At 43.2% G+C, this 18,900-nt stretch overlaps 1 protein-coding gene across 1 annotated transcript in view; it reads right to left on the minus strand.

Annotated features, from left to right (window-relative positions):
* The window catches only part of Myrfl (myelin regulatory factor like), an 86,269-nt gene extending 70,194 nt beyond the window's left edge, over positions 1 to 16,075 (minus strand). Inside the window, exons 1-4 of the mRNA XM_032919398.1 lie at positions 15,971 to 16,075; positions 9,671 to 9,819; positions 610 to 677; positions 277 to 520 (exon numbers count right to left, since the gene is read on the minus strand). Coding sequence (XP_032775289.1) covers positions 277 to 520; positions 610 to 677; positions 9,671 to 9,819; positions 15,971 to 16,075 — 566 coding nt within the window. The remainder of the gene's footprint in view (positions 1 to 276; positions 521 to 609; positions 678 to 9,670; positions 9,820 to 15,970) is intronic.
* Positions 16,076 to 18,900: the final 2,825 nt, after the last annotated feature.

An 18,900-nucleotide genomic window follows, 5' to 3' on the forward strand; every position in this document is an offset into this window, starting at 1 on the left:
CCTTGAGGGCCTCTGCTGGAGGCAGCATAAGAGAGCGGCGCTTCATCCTGCCACCTGGAGCTGTTATACATATTCCTGACATTTTAACTTTTTGTTGGGTGAGGACCTTGAATCCCCGAGATTTTTAATGAAGCCTGTCTAAACCAGGAACATAGGTCCTCATGGGGTCCTTTGTACGTCTCCACACTGCCACCTGCTGGACAGGCTGCCGTGGTCCCTTCTGGCACTCCAGCTGTGGCTGCTGAGGGATTCATCACCAAGTATCTGATCCTTTACCCAGGAATGTGGCACAAAGGCTGCTGATGGTAAGAGCAACTCATCCCCAGTCGGGAGGGCCCCGTTTGGTGGTGGGAGGTGGCGGGGTGACTGGACTCCGGGTAGCCGTTCTGAAAGCTGCTGTGGGTTTTGCCAGACATGCTCTGGGGTGGATGCTCAGGCAGCGGCCCGGGGGCTGTGGTGGAGTGGAGGAAGGCAGCTGGGATCCTCCCTGCAGTAGGTCTTGGGGTCCCGCAGCATGCACCTGAGGGGAAGACAGGAGCAAAGGGTGTGCCTCATTCTCACCACCCAGGCTTGAGTGACGTGTGCAAGGTGCTCTGTGGGTGGACTCACCTTTGACCTGCGGAGGAGAGCGTGGGTCAGACGCAGAGTAGGGTGGGGTGTCAGGGAGTTGCCGTTGCCTGGGGATTAGAAATATTGCTTTTCTTTTTGCTCTGTTTCGTGTCTTGTTTTAATCACCGACGGGAGGCAAACCTCCGTGGGCAGCACCCCAGGGACAGGGAGGAAAAGTAAACTCAAACTGGGCTTCGGTGTGTCAGGTTGGGCTTCAAGTTCCAGCTCTTCTCTTTTCTATTCACTTCTCCTGGTCCCTGACCCCACCGCCCCCTCCAAAATAAAAATCATTACCATACCCTCTTCAGAGAGGGTTTGTGAGAATTGGGGAAATGTCGCTAAAGCCCGAGCTCCAAACGTAGGTTCAATGGAATGGTAAATGTTGTCACTGAAGCAAGGGAGGGTCTTCCATCCATGTAAGTGTGGGGCATCACAAGCTCTTGGAAGTTACTCTAGGGTTCCAGAAAAGGACATCACAAAAGGAGATAAAAGTTTGCTTTCATCCGGCACTATCTGGGGGCTTGGAGGAGGGAGGAGTTAATTGAGGGGGAGAATGGAGAGACAGTGGGCTTAGGATATGACACATATGTATGAAAATGTCATTATGATTCCATCACTCTATATGCTGTTTAAAAAGTAATTTTTAAATAGAAAAGTTTTAAGTTTCTATCCTCAAATTGGCCCTTTAAATATATTTGCCCTCTATTAATAAGGAAGAGAGAATATATACTCATCTTTATCAATGTAAAGAAATACAGAGGTATGAATGCTAAAAGGTTTAGAGTGCCCGAGGCTAGACCACCACTGACTGCAATTCAGTAACACAGTGGCAGACTGAGATTGGACGACAGGGCTTGAGTTAGTAGAGACTGTCTGGATCTGGCAGAGAGGGGATCGGGAACTGACAGGGAGAACGTCCATCAACTAAAGCTCCAAGAGAAAGCTCAGGACACTAAGGTCACCACAAGCTTCAAATTTAGAAGAAGGGTAGAGTTGGAAATAGGAGAGAATGTAGGTAGAAGGAACAACTGGACCCTTGGGTAAGCCCCCATTCGTCACTCGGAAGCTGAAAAGGTTTGTTTTCTGAGGAAACAGATCCAGGAGGGCAGTAGTCCAGGTAACCAGACACAACTATGCCTGCTGGGATGAACACGGAAGGGTGCATCACAAATCTAAATACCAACGCTGGGGACAGAGCTCTGAGGTGGAGAGCTTGCTTAGCACGTGCTAGGTACCGAGTTCAATTCCCAGCACTGGGGAAAGAAAGAGAAATCTCAGTGCTGAACCGAAAGGCCCTTCCTCAGCTCCACTCCGCATACATCTGAGCAGATTTAAGACGTGAGAAACTGGAATATTATTACTGCCAAGGAACAGTGAATGTGCCATGGATAAGGAGAGGACACGTTCTTTAAATGACTTATAACGAAGAAATTGATTGTGTATTATGAGTGAATGGTACACACACACACACACACACACACACACACACACACACACACACACACACACACGTGTAGGCCAGAAGAAGGTGTCAGATTCTCTGGAGCTGGAGTTAAAGGTAGTTGCCAGCTGCCAGATGTAGATGTTGTTAATCAATGTTATCCTCAAATGGCCGCTGGGCCATCTCTCCTGCCTCCCCTCCCCATTCTAGTAATCTTAACTGGAAATAAAGAGCCAGTCCCGGTCACTCTTCAGTGAAGTCCGTCCTTTGAACATGATCTACACACAGAACTGACACAGATCAGTGAAGCAGCAGATACTGCCAGGAAGCCTGCGGCACCAAGGCCAGAGCAGCTGACCATATAAGGAATGCAGAAGAATTCCCAACAGCTCTCCGGCCTAGGAAATGCATGGTCAGCTCCTGCCAGACCTGATCTTCCAGCCAGGGGAGACCTTAAGTTGTGGAGGGCATAACTCCCCAAAGATGTTGGAAAGTGGACAAAATCAACAGGATTCTGGAGAGATGTTAGACTTTCGAGTGGCTAATACTGTCTCTAGCTTTTGGAATAGATGGTTATTTTAAAAAAAAATTCAAGAGATTCTTAGCAGCTGACAAAAATGTATGAATTTGCATTCTAATTCCCTTGCTTTTGGACATACAATCTGCTTTTGTCCTTTGGAGGATTAGTGGAGAAACACAGTCTTCTGGAGGTTGTGGGCCATGCAAAGCAAGAGGAAACCAAAGAGGCTTTATCCTCCCGTAGCTGAGGTCATAAATACCGCTATGCCCTGTGCCCACAGCAGCCCGTGTTGCTTTATACGGCAATTCTGATGGAGTCCTAGACTTACTGACTGCATACTATGCTACTGACTCCACGAGACACCAGGCAGGACCCACACCCATCAAAGCAGGACTGTCCTGGGACTATCCCGGTAAGGCCAGCTACAATTCAGCAGCCACGTTCCCAGTTTCCTCCCGCGACTCCCCCGTGCTCACACACTCACCAGCTGTACCTCTCTGAAACCCCACAGTGAGCTCAGATCAGCACAGTACTGCTTCTGAGCTGTAGCCCCATAAATATGAAAGGTTAAAACAGAGCATGGGGGCTGGAGAGGTGGCTCACCGGTTAAGAGAACTGACTGCTCTTCCAGAGGTCCTGAGTTCAAATCCCAGCAACCACATGGTGGCTCACAACCATCTGTAATGAGACTTGGTGCCCTCTTCTGGTGTGTCTGAAGACAGCTACAGTGTATTCATATATAATAAATAAATAAATATTTAAAAAAATAACAGCATGAACATATGAACATGCTTCATGTGTGAGTTCATATCCGAGGGCCGTCCTCGACACCACGTCAGAAATGGCGACCTTTCCCAACCCTCAGTTTCTACTCTTACCTTCCTCTGATGTGTCTTCATCTCACTAAGGGACTCCAGACCACCTGCCATTGTCTCTCTGTTCCCACTGGAGACACTAACAGCGGTGGCTGGTGTGCTAAGACTGAGGGAGAGCAAATGGCTCTCCCCAGAAGCCAGCAACATGGAAATACATTGTCTGAGGAGAGTCTCAAATCTACACTGACTCCTATTTAGAGTAGATCTGCCTTTTGTTTCCTTCAAATACATCACCGATCCTGGAGGGGGTGCTGGGTGCTCTGCCAGGACAGACTGTTCCTTACCCTTGGTAAACTCTCGACAAGGAATCCGTGTGCTTCATTCATGGTTGTACCTTATCCCCAACTAGGACAGGGACAATGTCGCAACCCCCCTGAAGCCTGCTTGCAAGCTGCAAGGCTCTGGCTCTCTTCCCACTCCTCCTCCGCTGCTTTAGAGACGGAGACCTCGTTGGGAGAATCTTGTCTGAGCCTGGCACCAGACTAAATCTTACATCCATGTCTGTCATCCCAGCTGCAGAGGTGCTGTGACCGTCCTTGTTCCACAGTGAAACCAAGACTGGTGACATTCCACAGTACGCCCCGGGTAGATATTTGGGGAGCAGTCAGAGTGGGGAGCACCAGAGCTCCCCTTCCGTGCTTTCAATGCAGATCAAGCTAACGCTACTCGTTATTAAAGACAACTTCATTTGTTTTTACAAATCCTCTTAGGCTGGGGAAGAGTGGAGCACTGCTTTAGCCTAGGTTTTCTCTCTAGGCTTCCTCGGACTTCACTAGTTTGAACCCAGGAATTAAATGGGTCAGTGAATTCATAGAGCTGTTAACGAGCTCTTCCCACAGAACTACACATAGCAGTCACCCCTTTCCACAAATTCAAGGTGAACCAGGTCAGCACCACGTTCTAGGGGCCACAGAAATGTAACAAACTCCTGACTCCAGGTCCTAACTAAAACTAGAACACTGGCTGCTTAAGCGGAAACTCTAGATAGGAAGAAAATAAAACCAGTTGCCGATTCCTTTGTAACCCATGTGTCCCCACCCCCATGATGTCTCCTGTACTATGAAGTTCCCACACATCCTCACGTAACCTATATTAGGTACACAGAATAACATTTTGCCCTATTATTGATGGTGCCTCCATAACATGTTACCCAGGGATGTTATATTCATCTGAGATGCTGTAATTTTTTCATTTTTTAGATAAGGTTTTAATATGTAGGCCTGGCTGGTCTGGAACTCACTATGTAACTGAAGTCACAGAGATCCCCCTGCCTCTGCCTTCTGAATGCTGTGTGTACCTCGTGTGTGCCTGGTCAGGGTTGTGCTATCATACAAATGGCTGTGAGCTATCAGGTGGATGATGGGGTTCAAACATGGTCCCTCTGCAAGAGTAACGAGTGTTCCTAACTCCTGCAACAATTCTCCAACCCTGACGATGGCCTTTCTTAATGGCCGTTAATCAAAGAGCAATTTAGTAGACGAGGAAATAACTGAGGACTGTGGTAAGCTCAGATCTGAAATTCCTCTCTGCCCAAGCCAAAAAAGAAAAACAGAAAAAAAGAAAAAACTATTGGGTTAAAACCACCACCAACCTGCATAAAGAGACTGGTATTGTAAAATACTCAAGACTTAAAGTATAGTACTTTTGTATTGTAAGGTAAAATAAGCTTGTATTAATATCACGATCATCAAACCAGCCCACTACCCCTAAGGTCACAGCTGAGCCTGTTTCTCCTTGCTCGTGCTTGGACATGACTGCCTCACTTAGCCACCGGCACATAAGCAGGTTTTATCTTGAGTCAGACTTTTCGATAGATCACTATAGACACTTTTAATGTATTTCCCGGGTTTTGTGTTTTTCCAAAGCATTCCTCAAAATGGCCATCAGCCTAAAAGCCGTGTGTAGAAGAAAAGATGCGTGTGGTACCACTAGGCAAGGTTTAATCCCAGCTTTCATCAGAGCATCACTAGACCTCAGCCTCCTCCCATCCGTGAGCCATAGAAATAAATGTATGGCATCTCACAGGCACTTAAATGTAGATCACTACTGCCCGGAACAGTCTATACTCAACCAACCCATTTGCTTGTCTCCCTCTCTCCCTCACTTATAGCTGCCCCTCAACCCGCTCCCAAAGATACAGGGTGGGTTCTCTTGGGAAAACCAGGCCTGATTCTTAATAGCAGTAGCTAAGGTTGTGGGTAGATATCTATGGGTCTATAGGAAGGACCATGATTCCCAAGGACACATCTCAATGGCCTGAGGACCCTAGGATATAACCAGACTTTCCACCTGAGAAGGTGGTCCTTTGAGTTAGGTTCCTGTTTATATCCTTCATCCCAAACTGTTATGTTCCCACTTAAATGTGGAAGCTAAAGTATTTATCTCACAGGAAGAGGCTATGGAAGAGGAGTGACTAGACCCTAAGAAGAGAGCTGGGGAGTAGAGATGGGATGATTAATGATACAATGGTCCAGCAGAGTAAGAGAAATAACTCAATGTACTATGACACAACAGAGCACCCATGCCTGATGATAAATAACTACATATTTCAAAATAATAGGATTTTGAATCCCACCATAAGTAATAGAAAACATTTGAGCCGATGGGTGTAATAATTACCTCGACTTGATTTGATCATGGCACATTTTATATCTTCAGTGTACTGTCACTGCCCCCATAAATACATACAATTCATTTAAAACATACATCTTTAGTGTTCTAGATTTATCAGGGAAAACTAGAAAAGAAAGCATTAATACGAAAAACAAAAGGTCTCCCTAGACCCTTCGGAGAATAAAAGGTACGCACGCATGCACATGCGCACACGCACTGCTGGGCATTTGTTAATGCTGTTTGTATTGTTGACGTCCTAGTTTGAAATGACTGTATTGCCAGGCTGTCTTCAAGCTTGTGAAGCTCCTGCCTCAGCTTCCCACGTAGTCAGGACTACAGGTGCATGCCACTGCCAGGCTAGAAGTAGTGTGGGTAGTCCTGAATCTGCCCACACACTTCCACTCAGATAATTAAAGAAGAGGGAGAATTTCCTAATTGTTTAGAAGGGCTATAATTACTCCAGTTGCAAATTGGAGTAATTGCCATACAATTCCGTGTAAGAAAGGAAAACTGGGGATTCAGGTTCTCAGAAACATAGGCGTGAGTCCTCAACAGGCTGGGTGGTGGTGCATGCCTTTAACCCCAGCACTCAGAAGGCAGAAACAGGCAGGTCTCCATGAGTTCAAGGCCAGCCAGACCTACATGGCAAGTTACAAGCTGACCTAAATGTTCACAAATTACAGCTAACAAGATTCTTAGGTCCAGAATACTTTTTAGGTTTTCTAAACCAAAAGAAAGAAACCCTAATTTTAAGAATAGACATAAGATTTTAAGGACAATTTATCACAAAAAAATTGAATAAACGGGAAAGGAACACACAAAATTATGCCCAGCATCATTGCCCATTAGACAAACATAACTAAAACACAATGAATGATACACACTTGCTAGGATGGCTACATTTTGTTAAGATGGCTACATTTTGTTAAGATGGCTACATTTTTTTTAAATTGATGATTCAGACAATAAAGAGAAGCAACAGGATAACTAATAGATTATAGTGGTAATATAAAAGAGTATAATAACAAGACAATATTTGGCAATTTTTACAGTTGCATTTGCGTTACAACAATATGACCAAGCAGTCTTTATGCTACATATTTACTCTAAAGACGTTTAAACTCTTGGTTACACAAAAACCTAACAGGAGGGACTAGAGAGATTGTTCAGTGGGTAAGAAGACTTTCCCACAAACAGGAGGACAGAGTTTGGATCCCTGGCACCCATTTGGAAAGGGATGTGTAGCCTCATGCATGCACCTGTAACCCACACACTATGTGGGGGCAGAGGTGGGAAGGTGGCCAGTACTTGGTAGAGGCCAGACTAGTTCTAGATTCAGAGAGAGAGGCCATGTCTCAAAAGAAAAGGCAGAGAGAGGCAGAGCAAGATACTGCCTCCTCCTCTGGTCTATGCATGAACATGCACGCACACTGTAAGTAACCGAAAATCTGTGTATGGAAATGTATATAAGATAGCATTTATAGATGCTAAGAAGTGTAACTAATCCAAATGTCTGGGTTTGGGAATGGCTAAACTATGGCGTAAGCATTTAGAGGAGTCTTTCTCAGGAATAAAAGAAATGAGGGAATGACCAAAGGCATTCTAACTGGAAGACAACAGATTCAGAAAGTATCATATGGCTTCGTTTATTTGATGTTCTGGTGGGGAGGGGGAATAGAAATTATAGAGACAGAAGAGGAATCAATGGTTACCAGAGTCTAGGGGGGCTGTTCTACAGTCTAACTATAGTGGTCCTCTATGAGATACCAAAACGTTGAAGTATATCCAAATAGTGTTACTGAGACCCGAAGAGATGGCTCCGTGGCAAAGAGCACTTACTGCTCCTCCACAAGACCAGAGGGAGTTCTTATCACCCACCTTGTGTGGTTCAAAACCCACCCCAGGGAGCCAATGCTTTCTTCTGGCCTCTGAAGGCACCTCCACACACATGGCATGTAGTCACACAAGTGCACACACACTCACACACACTCACAAGCACACACATTTATAATTTTTGAAGCACGTTGAGTTTGCTTTATGTAAATTAAAAATAAAAGAAATCTGGAGTAGCTATATCAGTGGCAGAAAAACAACACGGGCATAACTTTCTCTTAAAAAGTTAAGAAAATTCATAAACAGTCTTCCAGACTGATCAAGGAAAAGAAAGATACTGCCGACTCCAAGAGCAATAGGAGAGTCACACTACAGATCCTACAGATGTTAGAATATAACAGGGAGGGACTGGAGAGGTGGTGGCTCAGCAGTTAAGAGGACTGGTTGTTCTTACAGAATACCTGGGTTTAGTTCCCAGCCCCATATGGTGGCTTGCAGCCATCTATAACTTCATTTAGAAGGAATCTAATGCCCTCTTCTGAGTCTCACAGGTACCAGGCATGCATATATATATATGCATATATGTGTGTGTATGTATGTATGTATATGTATGTATGTATGTATGTATACACACACACACATATATATATATTATATATATACTGTTATGTTTTATAAAAAGATAAAGAGAGGAAATTTGTTTTGGTGGATGTGTAGTCAAGTATGGGGTTAGGTGGTGCCTCCATGGGCCCATGCTGAGGCATCCCTTCCCCCTGAGGGACCAGCCACAGGACAGTATAATATAGAATAGGATTTATTCAGGGCATGGGGAGGGGAGTTGAGAGGGTAGTAGGGCAGAGAAAGGCAGAAGGAGAGGGAGAGGGAGAGGGGGAAGAGAAGAGAAGGGAAGGGAAGGGAAGGGAAGGGAAGGGAAGGGAAGGGAAGGGAAGGAAGGAAGGGAAGGGAAGGAAGGAAGGAAGGAAGAGAAATAGAGGCTGGCCATGAGCATGTGGAGAGAGGGGGGGAGGGGAATGGGGAGTGATAGGGGAAGGGGCAAGAGCACAGAGTGGGAGCAAGAAGGCAAGAGAGCAGGAGAGAGCTGAGGGACAAGCAGCCCTTTTTATAGTGAGTCAGACACATCTGGTTGTTGTCAGGTAACCGTGGGGGCGGAGCCTAGACCAAATGCTAACCTATACACAAATACTCATGAACATAAAAATGATTAAAATGTATAATAGGGAAATGTAAACAACTTATGTCATTGAGCTTAACAACCTAGGTAAAATTAATAAATTCACTGAAAGTCATGAACAGCCTAAGCTGGTCCCTACCCATCAGTAACCTGAATATCCCCCTATCTATGAGAGATACTGAACTTGCTGTGAAGGAAAGGATTTGGGAGAGAGAGAATAAGGCCCAGGTAGCTTCACTGGTGAAATCTGCCCAAGGTTTATAGAAGAAATAAGATTAATTCTACTCAATTTCTTGTTAAAAAAAAAACGAAAAAAACAAAAAACAACAACAACAAAAAAAAAACACAAGCAAAGACAACACTCTCCAGATCATTCAATTATATCACCATTTTAAATACATCAAGTGGAGAGCGGGCCGCTATTATTGATGGGGAAGGGGGGATGGCACCATTACTGTGGAGAGCCGGGCGCCATTACTGATGGGGGAGGGGGGATGGCACCATTACTGTGGAGAGCCGGGCGCCATTACTGATGGGGGGAGGGGGGATGGCACCATTATTGTGGAGAGCCGGATGCCATTACTCACAAGGCTCCTAAATCAAAGTCATTGCCCAAGAATTCTTCAAGCAGACTCGTATCCAGGGTTGGGGTCTCCAGAGTGCCACTGGCTCCGTGCGCTGCAAAGAAAAATGGGAAGTCTTGAGAACCGCACCTTTTCAGAGTGGCTGCTGAAACCTGGGCAAGCGGATACCCAGGCTTACAACGCGTTTATTATTGTAAGTGTGTTCTCTTTGCCATTGAAATACTTCCTCCAGAAGTGTCTCCTGATCACCCTTTCCAGCAAGACCTCCTGGTATTGTTTGTATGAGAACAATTAGTTCTTACGTTGTATTTAAGCCAGTCCTCCTACTAAGCGTTCTGATCATTTGTGATGGTAAGTTCTTTCCGCTGACTGAGGCTGGTGTAGTGCTGTTTTTGAGCCCCTGTAACACCGAACGCTTGTCTTGAGCACTGTTGAAAACCCTCTTTCCCTCGCCCTCTCCCTCCCTTGCCCCTCCCTTTTCCCCTTCCCTTTCCCCCTGTCCCTCCCCTCCCCTTCCCCTCTCCTCCTTTAAGGAGAGGAATTGCATCTTCCTTAATTTTCCACATTGACCTAAGGCATGAAAGAATCATTTACTGGATAGATAGACAAATAACGGATGAGTGGATGGATGGATGGATGGACGGACAGACGACGGATGCATGCATGGCTTGCTGATCGGTTTGATCGACATAAGTTAAATATCCTCTTCACCTTTTTTGTTAGCTTCCTAGCATGTCACAGTTCTGTCCTTCTTGACTTACAAAATGAAAAGAAAACATTTATTTTTCACTGATTGTAGTGAATATTATTAGAATTTTAAAAGGATATATAATGCAGTGTAAAAAACATAGTGAGGAAGGGGGAAAAAAAAACACATTTTGGGGGTTGGTGAAATGGCTAAGCAGGTAAAAGGAGCTTTCTGTACAGGCCTGACCGCCTGATATGACCCCTGGAAAATACGGTGCAAGGAGGGAACCCGCTCCAAAACGTTCTCTTCTACCGTCCATATACACACATGCCCACCCTCACACACATACCACACACACACACACACACAGACACACACACACACACACACACACACACACACAAATAACAATAAATAAAACACGTTTGCCAGCAGTGAAAATGATTTTTATACTTAGCGAACTCAAGAGAAAATAACTGATTATCACAAATGGTCGGAACATGCAATAGGATGGTTGGCTAAAATAAAACACGAAAACTAATTGTTCTTCTATAAATAAATAATACCAACTAATGTTCAGATGAATATAACAGGGGATTTCACTGAAAATAGCAAAAAACCTAAAACACTTAAACATATATTTAAGGACGCTTTTTAATTTGTTTCTCATTTTAGCATACTAGCTAATAAGTTTCATTTTTTCATCTTCACACATATTAATAATTACACTAGAATAATTTTTAACTGAAATCTCCATCCAAGGACTTAGGGTGAGATTTAAATAAATAAAGACACCTATATTGATCTTTAGCTGACTCAGTAGTACAAAGTTTTTAGTGGATGTCCTTTCGAGCATCTGTCATGTCCCAGTGACTTTTCTGAGGCCACTCCTCTCGCGAAGCCACCTGCTGAGGTCCAGCATGCAGTCTCCACAGACAGAGCAAGACAGAATCGCAGGTTTTTAGCCAGTGACCAACTCGATTATTTCAATCAATAATTTGAATGAACAGATTTTAAAATCCAGCATTTACAATGAAATCATACAATAGTAAGGGGGAAAAAAAACCCTGGAAAATAATCTAAACATTTCCGCTGTTTGCCCAAATCCTGGTTCTGTGCTTTCCCTTCTGAGGCCTGCTTATTCCACCTTTATTCCAATTGCCTGTCAACTGTTGAACACACACAGTAACCCACTTCTTAAAGGTTCCTGCCGCTTAAGTCAAATGCCCTCCACATTAAAATGTTTTGAAATAATTTTTTAAATTATTTCTTCATAGCAGGTCATGGGGACACAGTCCAAAGGTAGAGGCAGGAGGATCTCTGTAAATTCAAGACCAGCCTTGTCTCTACACTGAGCTCCAGGACAACCCAAAACACATAAAGGGACCCTGTCTCAAACAAACAAACAAGTATTTATTCTCTCAAGGTACAAATGGAACAAAATGACACAGAGGAAAGTAAGAACTATACAAGTGGGCACACTGAAGGGACACAATCCACCCAAGATAAAGGAATATTATTGTTTTGCTACATGACAAACATTTTGGGAAACACATGGCTGGTCTTCTGTGGGGAGAAATCACTACCCAACTTCAACATCAAATTCCAGATGAGTCAAGCATTGCTATGTGAAAATCAGATCACAGGGAAAAACTGTGCCCATAGTCACGTGAGATCACGGACGTCTGAGCATAGTTCTCACGATCGTAAGACAGACAAGGCCTTTACCCATGGCATAAAAACCAGAAACAATAAAGAGATACATGAATGAGCTTTTCTTTATAAATGTGATTGAACAAAAATCGTCATTTTGTATAATGAACATACCCTGGTAATTTTTAAAGATCACCTTATATGGTTGGGAGAAGGAAAGAGTTTTCAATATTTTAAAGAAAATGTTAAATCTAATGGAGAAGTGATAAGAAAACAAAGGAACTCACAAAATAGAATTCTTCCAGATTCCTGGATGTTAACATTATACTGCATTTGCCTTTCTCTGTCTCTCTTACACATACTCTCACACATACACACATGTGCGTGTGCACACACACTCCCACACACACACATACATACTCTCACACACATACACAGTGTCTCTCTCACACACACACATACATACTCTCACACACATACACACACACTGTCTCTCTCTCACACACACATACATACTCTCACACACATATACACACACACTCTCACACACACACTCTCTCTCACACACGAACACACTCTCTCTCATACACACACCTGCATTCTCTCACAAACACACACACTCTCTCTTATTCTCAAACTCCTCTCTCACGTATATGCCATACATGCACATAGAAAGACATTTATCTTTAAAAGCCAAAGCAATAAAAATACATATACATTTTCCTATAGAATATTTTCACTAACACACACACACCATATCAATCAAATATTTTCACAACTGCAATTCAATTGTGAGCATCAAGAAGTTTAACATTGATATGAGTTTTTAATATAGTTTATGTTCCTAATCAAATTTTACCTATCATCCCTGTAATGTTACCTGTGGTAAGTTTTTTCCTCATCCAGCATCTAACTAGTTTCTCTACCAGGACTTCTTAGATTTATTTTTTTGAAAGAACTGGCTAGTCGTTTTATGAATTGACAGTGGGAAAATAATATAAGCAATAAAATTTGGAAGGCTGGAAGATGGGAGATCCTGATGCCAATCCTCCATATCTCAGAGCCATTGAAAGACTCCTTCTCCTCCTCCTCCTCTCCCTCTTCCTTCCCCTCCTCCTCCTCCTCTCCCTCTTCCTTCCCCTCCTCCTCCCCCTCCTCCTCTCCCTCCTCCTCTTTCCCCTCCTCCTTCTCTCCTTCCTCCTTCCTCCTCCTCCTCCTCCTCAGACTTTTGTTACTATAATTAACTACCTGAGGCAAGCTAACTTTATAAAGAAAGGTGGCTTGTTTAGTCCATAGTTTTAGAATTTCAATGCTTGGCACTGGTACCAAGTGCCAGGCCCAGCTCTGTAGCGGTTTCCTCATGGGAATGGAACCACACAGCACTTTGTATCAAATGGTATGAGGAGGCCGCACATCCCTGTCTCTAGGCCCAGTTTCTGTTCCTTTCCTCAGCAAGCACCAAGAGATCACTCATGGGGGTCCCACCCTAATTACCTTAATTAAACTATCACTTTCTAGGTGCTTCGTCTCTAGGTCCTGCAGATGGATTAACTTTCCAGATCGGTAATTCTATTAGCACGTGAATTTAAAATAACGAATCATAGCACTGCTTAAATCTGGGCAGTTAGAAGAAACTAGTCCACCACATTAGGGATTTTTTAACCCAATTTCTTGGCTTTGAAAGAATTCTTTTAAACTGGTGTCTCTAACAGCATAGAAAGAAATAAGATCTATTTATTTGCCAAGTATCGTGGTATACCTGAAGCCTCAGAGTATAAGATACAAAGGCAATTAGATTGTGTGTCTGAGGCCAACCTGGGCCACAGAATGACGTGTTCCTTAGTGTTCCTTGGGAAATAAATTCTTATTTCCTTAAAAACTATCCTTATCCCTTCATTTATTCTCTCTGTGATGAGAGACAATGGGTGTGATTACAACACTATTAACAGCGGCTTCCTTATAGTACTTAAGACAATTTTATCATTATTTAGAAACAGCCACTTTATACTTTGGAAAAATATGTTGTCCAACTTTGCATCAAATGATATTTTTTTTTTTTTTTTTTTTTTTCGAGCTGGGGACCGAACCCAGGGCCTTGCGCTTGCTAGGCAAGCGCTCTACCACTGAGCTAAATCCCCAACCCCAAATGATATTTTAAAAACAATGCTAAAGCCAGCTTGCCAGAATTCCAAAAATAAAGACAAAGTCTAAAAGTACTCGTAGCCTCGGAATAAATAGGAGAACTTGCACTCATTCTTATTAACAGACCCTGTATGTAACGCACAAAGGCCAGGCGTGGTGAGACCCGTAAACCTAGCACTCAGGAGGCAGAAGAGGGCAGAGCTCTCTGAAGCTGAGGCCAGCTTGGTCTACACTGCAGGTCAGCCAGGCCCAGCCAGAGAGAGAGAGAGAGAGAGAGAGAGAGAGAGAGAGAGAGAGAGAGAGAGAGAGAGAAGGGGGAGAATAGACAAAGATAGATAATAGACAGATGAATGATGATAGATAGATAGATAGATAGATAGATAGATAGATAGATAGATAGATAGGCAGACAGACAGGTAAATAGACAGACAAAAAGATAGATGATGCATACATAGATAGGGACATAGATAGATAAGGAAATAGGGAGATAGGGAGATGGATGGATAGATAGATAGATAGATAGATAGATAGATAGATAGATAGATAGATAGATAGATGGATGGATGGATGGATTAGGTAGATAGATGGGGAGATAGGGAGATAGATAGATAGATAGATAGATAGATAGATAGATAGATAGATAGATAGATAGATAGATAGATAGATAGATAGACAGACAGACAGACAGGCTGAAGAGATGGCTGTGTTTAAGTGCTTGCTGCTCTTGCAGAGGACCCTCATTCAGTTCCTATGATTCACATGGGTGCCCACAGCTGCCTATAACTATAGCTTCAGGGGATGCAGTGCCCTCCTCTGGCTACTGTGGGCACCTACAAAAAAGTGGCATACAAAAGTCTACAAGAATAATAATATATTTGTCACCCAAGAGATTTTTTTAATTGCCTTTTATTGTTCCACGCACAAGAGGAATAACTGGTAATGTACAGTGTGTATGTAGTCTAATAATAGCTATGGTAAAATGTAATTATTTGTATTGTTATCCTTTTTTATGAACTCAGACTACCTGCATGTACCACAATAAGAACTAAGCCTTGAGATTTGATTTTTAAGCCTAAATATTTTTTGGCACACAGATTGATATTTTAGAATTCTATTTTTCACTACACACATTCCTATATTAGATACCAAAATATTTATAAAGTTATAAAAAGAACTTAAGTGTTTCTAATATGGTACTGTGAGTTTTTAAAGCAAACACTAAGAGAACAATCATGCTGCCTACAATTTCTTCCTGTGGCTATGTCCTGTTTTTTCATTTTTGGGCTAATGTCATCTTGTTCCTTCTTGGTTATTATATTGAGAATTGGGCAGTGGGTGAGGCAACCTGAAATGACTCAGTTCTTGCTAGAGTGAATTTAGGTAAAGGCAGGAAGCCAGTAAAGAATGCCCTTTAGCACAGTTATAAGGATGCCAGGAAAAGGAAGTAGAGAGGTTTCTTAAAAGTAAAATATTTTAAAAGACAAAGTAAAATTGACAACATGAGCTCAAGATTTAAAAAATAAATAAAAGAATAATTTTCTAAAAAAAAGTGGCATACACTTACACAAACACAGACAGACAGAAATAAATAATAAACAAGTAAACAAATAAACAAACACGCATTTAAAATGTGAGCATGGTCACTCCCCCATGTTGTGGAATCTAAGGTGTGGTGGCTTGGATGAGGCCGGCCCCTATGTGCTCAGATATTTGAATTCTTGGTCCCCGGTTGGTGATGCTCTTTGAGGAGGCTTAGGAGATGTGGCCTTATTGTAGGAAGCGTGTCACAGACACTGGGCTTCGAGGCTTAAATGCCTCACACCAGTCCCAGTTTGCTGTCCCCACTTCCTGCTTGTGTTGCAGGTTGTGTGGAAGCTCTCGGCTTGCTGTCCCAGCTGCCAGGCCTGGCAACTCCACTCCACCATCATAAACTTGAAAGTTCTGGAATCGTGAGCCCTAATAAACTCTTCCTTTACGAGACTGCCTTGGCCGTGGTCCTGTTGTTGCTGTCTTGTTTGTTTTCTGTTTTATGGTAGTGTTATAAGAGGCATACACTCACAATACACACAGAGAAATATATAATAAACCGATGAATTAATTAACAAAATGGCATCACTGGTCACACATTAAAACACGAAAAACTAGCGGACAATGCCTCCGCTAGTTTCACAATTCTGGAACTCTGGGGAAAAATAAAAGACCACATTGCCAGGCAGAAAGAAAACCACAGACTAGTATGATACCCAAGCTCTAGGAAAAATGTTGTCCAGTGGAATTGAACTTTTGGAGACTCTATCATTAAGGATCAAAAGGATGATGCAGCCCTTGGATTTATTTATTAAAAAGGAAAATGTGTCTGGCTTTTGAAATGAATGCCAAAAGCACTGAGCATTCTGCAATTCTAATGAATACTTCTCCTGTACAGCATGACGATTAAAAATTCCCATCGAGGAGCACCCACTGATAAGTTTAATGTTCTTTTTTAATTAAAATGATTTAGCTAGAATGAGTATTAGTCATGGGTAAAATATGATGTTGTTGATTAGTTATACACTTCAATACACAGAGCTGCAGTTCTCAACCTCTGGGTTGCGAAGCCCTTGGGGGTTAAGATCACTGGAGAACAGATATTTACGTTATAATTGATAATAGGAACAAAATGACAGCTATGAAAGAGCAATGAAAATAATTTATGGTTGGAGGTCAGTACCGCGTGAGGTATTAAAGGGTCGCAGCATTAGCAGGTTGAGAACCACTTCTCAGAGCATCACAAGTAGACAACGTCTAGAAGCTCTGACCAAGGGTTGGTCGAGGCAAGCAATTGGTTAGCCATGCACTGCTGCAGCCGGCTGCTGGCACTGACACAGCACAGCAGGGTTAGAGGACTGCCTTTGGCAACGCCTGACCTCCATTCTGCATGGCTCGATTTCTTGAATGAAATATTTTGCTTTTCCAGATAGCAAAATCCTTGTGTCTTTAGAATCTGAAACAAGTGGAGTTTTGTTTTATGGCTTTGGCCAATGGTAGGAGGCCAAAGGCTTCTCTTTACTCTTACTAAATTCTGAAATCGGTGCTAGGTAGTTGAATAAGGGCTCAATACATTTTGTGGGTTCTTCTTCTGGGTCTGATTTAAATATTCATGCACTTCAGTTCCCTGTCACACCAGCATTTAGAATGTTTTGTGATGGCTTCACAAAAGGAAGGGGAAGACTTCCTTCTCTCTGTGTGCTGTGTAATTGTGACACTCGTGGGGAAGAAACACAACCAACTCTATTTGCAAACATGTGTTGAAGAGAGAAATGGGTAGGACGGGTCACAAAGGTTTTCTGGATTTATAGGGGAAAGAGATCCCTGAACTTTGTGATGCTCAAGAATGGGACCATGGCCTTTAGCCTTTAGATTGACTTTGAAGAAAGGCTAGGATACAGACTATAGCACAGATGTCATTATCTCCCATTGAGTCAATCAGTGTCTACTAAGTGGCCATCATATGCCAAGCACTGTGCACTGTGCTGGAGACATAGGAGCCAAAAAGAGAACGAGAACCTTCCATGGGGAGCAGCAAGATGACTCAACAGGAAAAGGCACTTGTCACCAAGTGTGATGGTTTGTATATGCTTGGCTCAGGGAGTGAGTGGCCCTTTTATTAGGAGGTGTGGCCTTGTTGGAGTGGGTGTGGCCTTGTTGGAGTGGGTGTGGCCTTGTTGGAGTGGGTGTGTCACTGTGGGCATGGGCTTTAATACATCTTCATCCTAGCTGCCTGGAAGCCAGTCTTCTCCTATTTGCTTTCAGAACAAAGGTAGAACTCTCAGCTCCTCCAGCTCCATGTTTGCCCAGATGCTGCCTTGTTCCCACCCTGAGGATAATCGACTGAACCTCTGAACCTGTAAGCCACCCCCAATGTTGTGCTTATTAGAGTTGCCTTGGTCATGGTGTCTGTTTCACCCTAAGGACAGTTGGTACCAGGAACTAGGGCATTGCTGTAATAGGCCTGACCATGCTTTTTGGGGAGGATTTTGGGTTTAGAAAGCAGTGAAATGCTTTAAGCGTGACTTAATGGACTGTCCTATTAGGAATATGGAAGAACTTCTTGCTGAGACTGAGTTGAACTGTGCAGACCCGGCCCAAGAAGTTTCAGTAGAGAAGACTTCCAGTGTGTGGCTTAGAGACTGCTTTTGTGTTATTTTGGTGAAGAATGTGAATGCTTTTTGCCATTGTCAGAAAAGTCTGCCTGGGGCTAAGGCGAAGAGATTTAGATTAATTGCATTGACAAAGGAAGCTTCGAGAAAACCCAACAGAGACTTTGTTCTCTGGTTTAGTCTTATGAAGAGTAGTTTAATGAAAAGCAGCAAGCTGAGGAAGGAAAAACACAAAATATGTGGTGTTGCTGTAAAATTATAAAAAATATATGCTGTCTTGTACCCTGCACTAGATCCGGCACCGTAGCGCCCCAAGATATCTGGTAGATACCTTCATCTCAGTCAGCAAAGCCTCTCACCCGCTTTGTTCTATCCCACATCACTCTGCCTGCCGACGGCTTCTCTCTGAGCCTGACAACAGTCTCTCTACATCATCTCTCAACGATCATCCAGTTCCCAAGGCAGGCTGCCACCATGCCAAACATACATCTCAATTTCATGGCAGCCCAGGGTCTCCACCACCACAAACTCTCTTAAATTCAATTAAATCGCCACATGAAAGAACACGCAACACAATAACCTCTGATCCAATTGATAAGATATAATTGTCC

This window comes from Rattus rattus, chromosome 1 (genome assembly GCF_011064425.1).
Source record: "Rattus rattus isolate New Zealand chromosome 1, Rrattus_CSIRO_v1, whole genome shotgun sequence".
NCBI classification, from domain to species: Eukaryota; Metazoa; Chordata; class Mammalia; order Rodentia; family Muridae; genus Rattus; species Rattus rattus.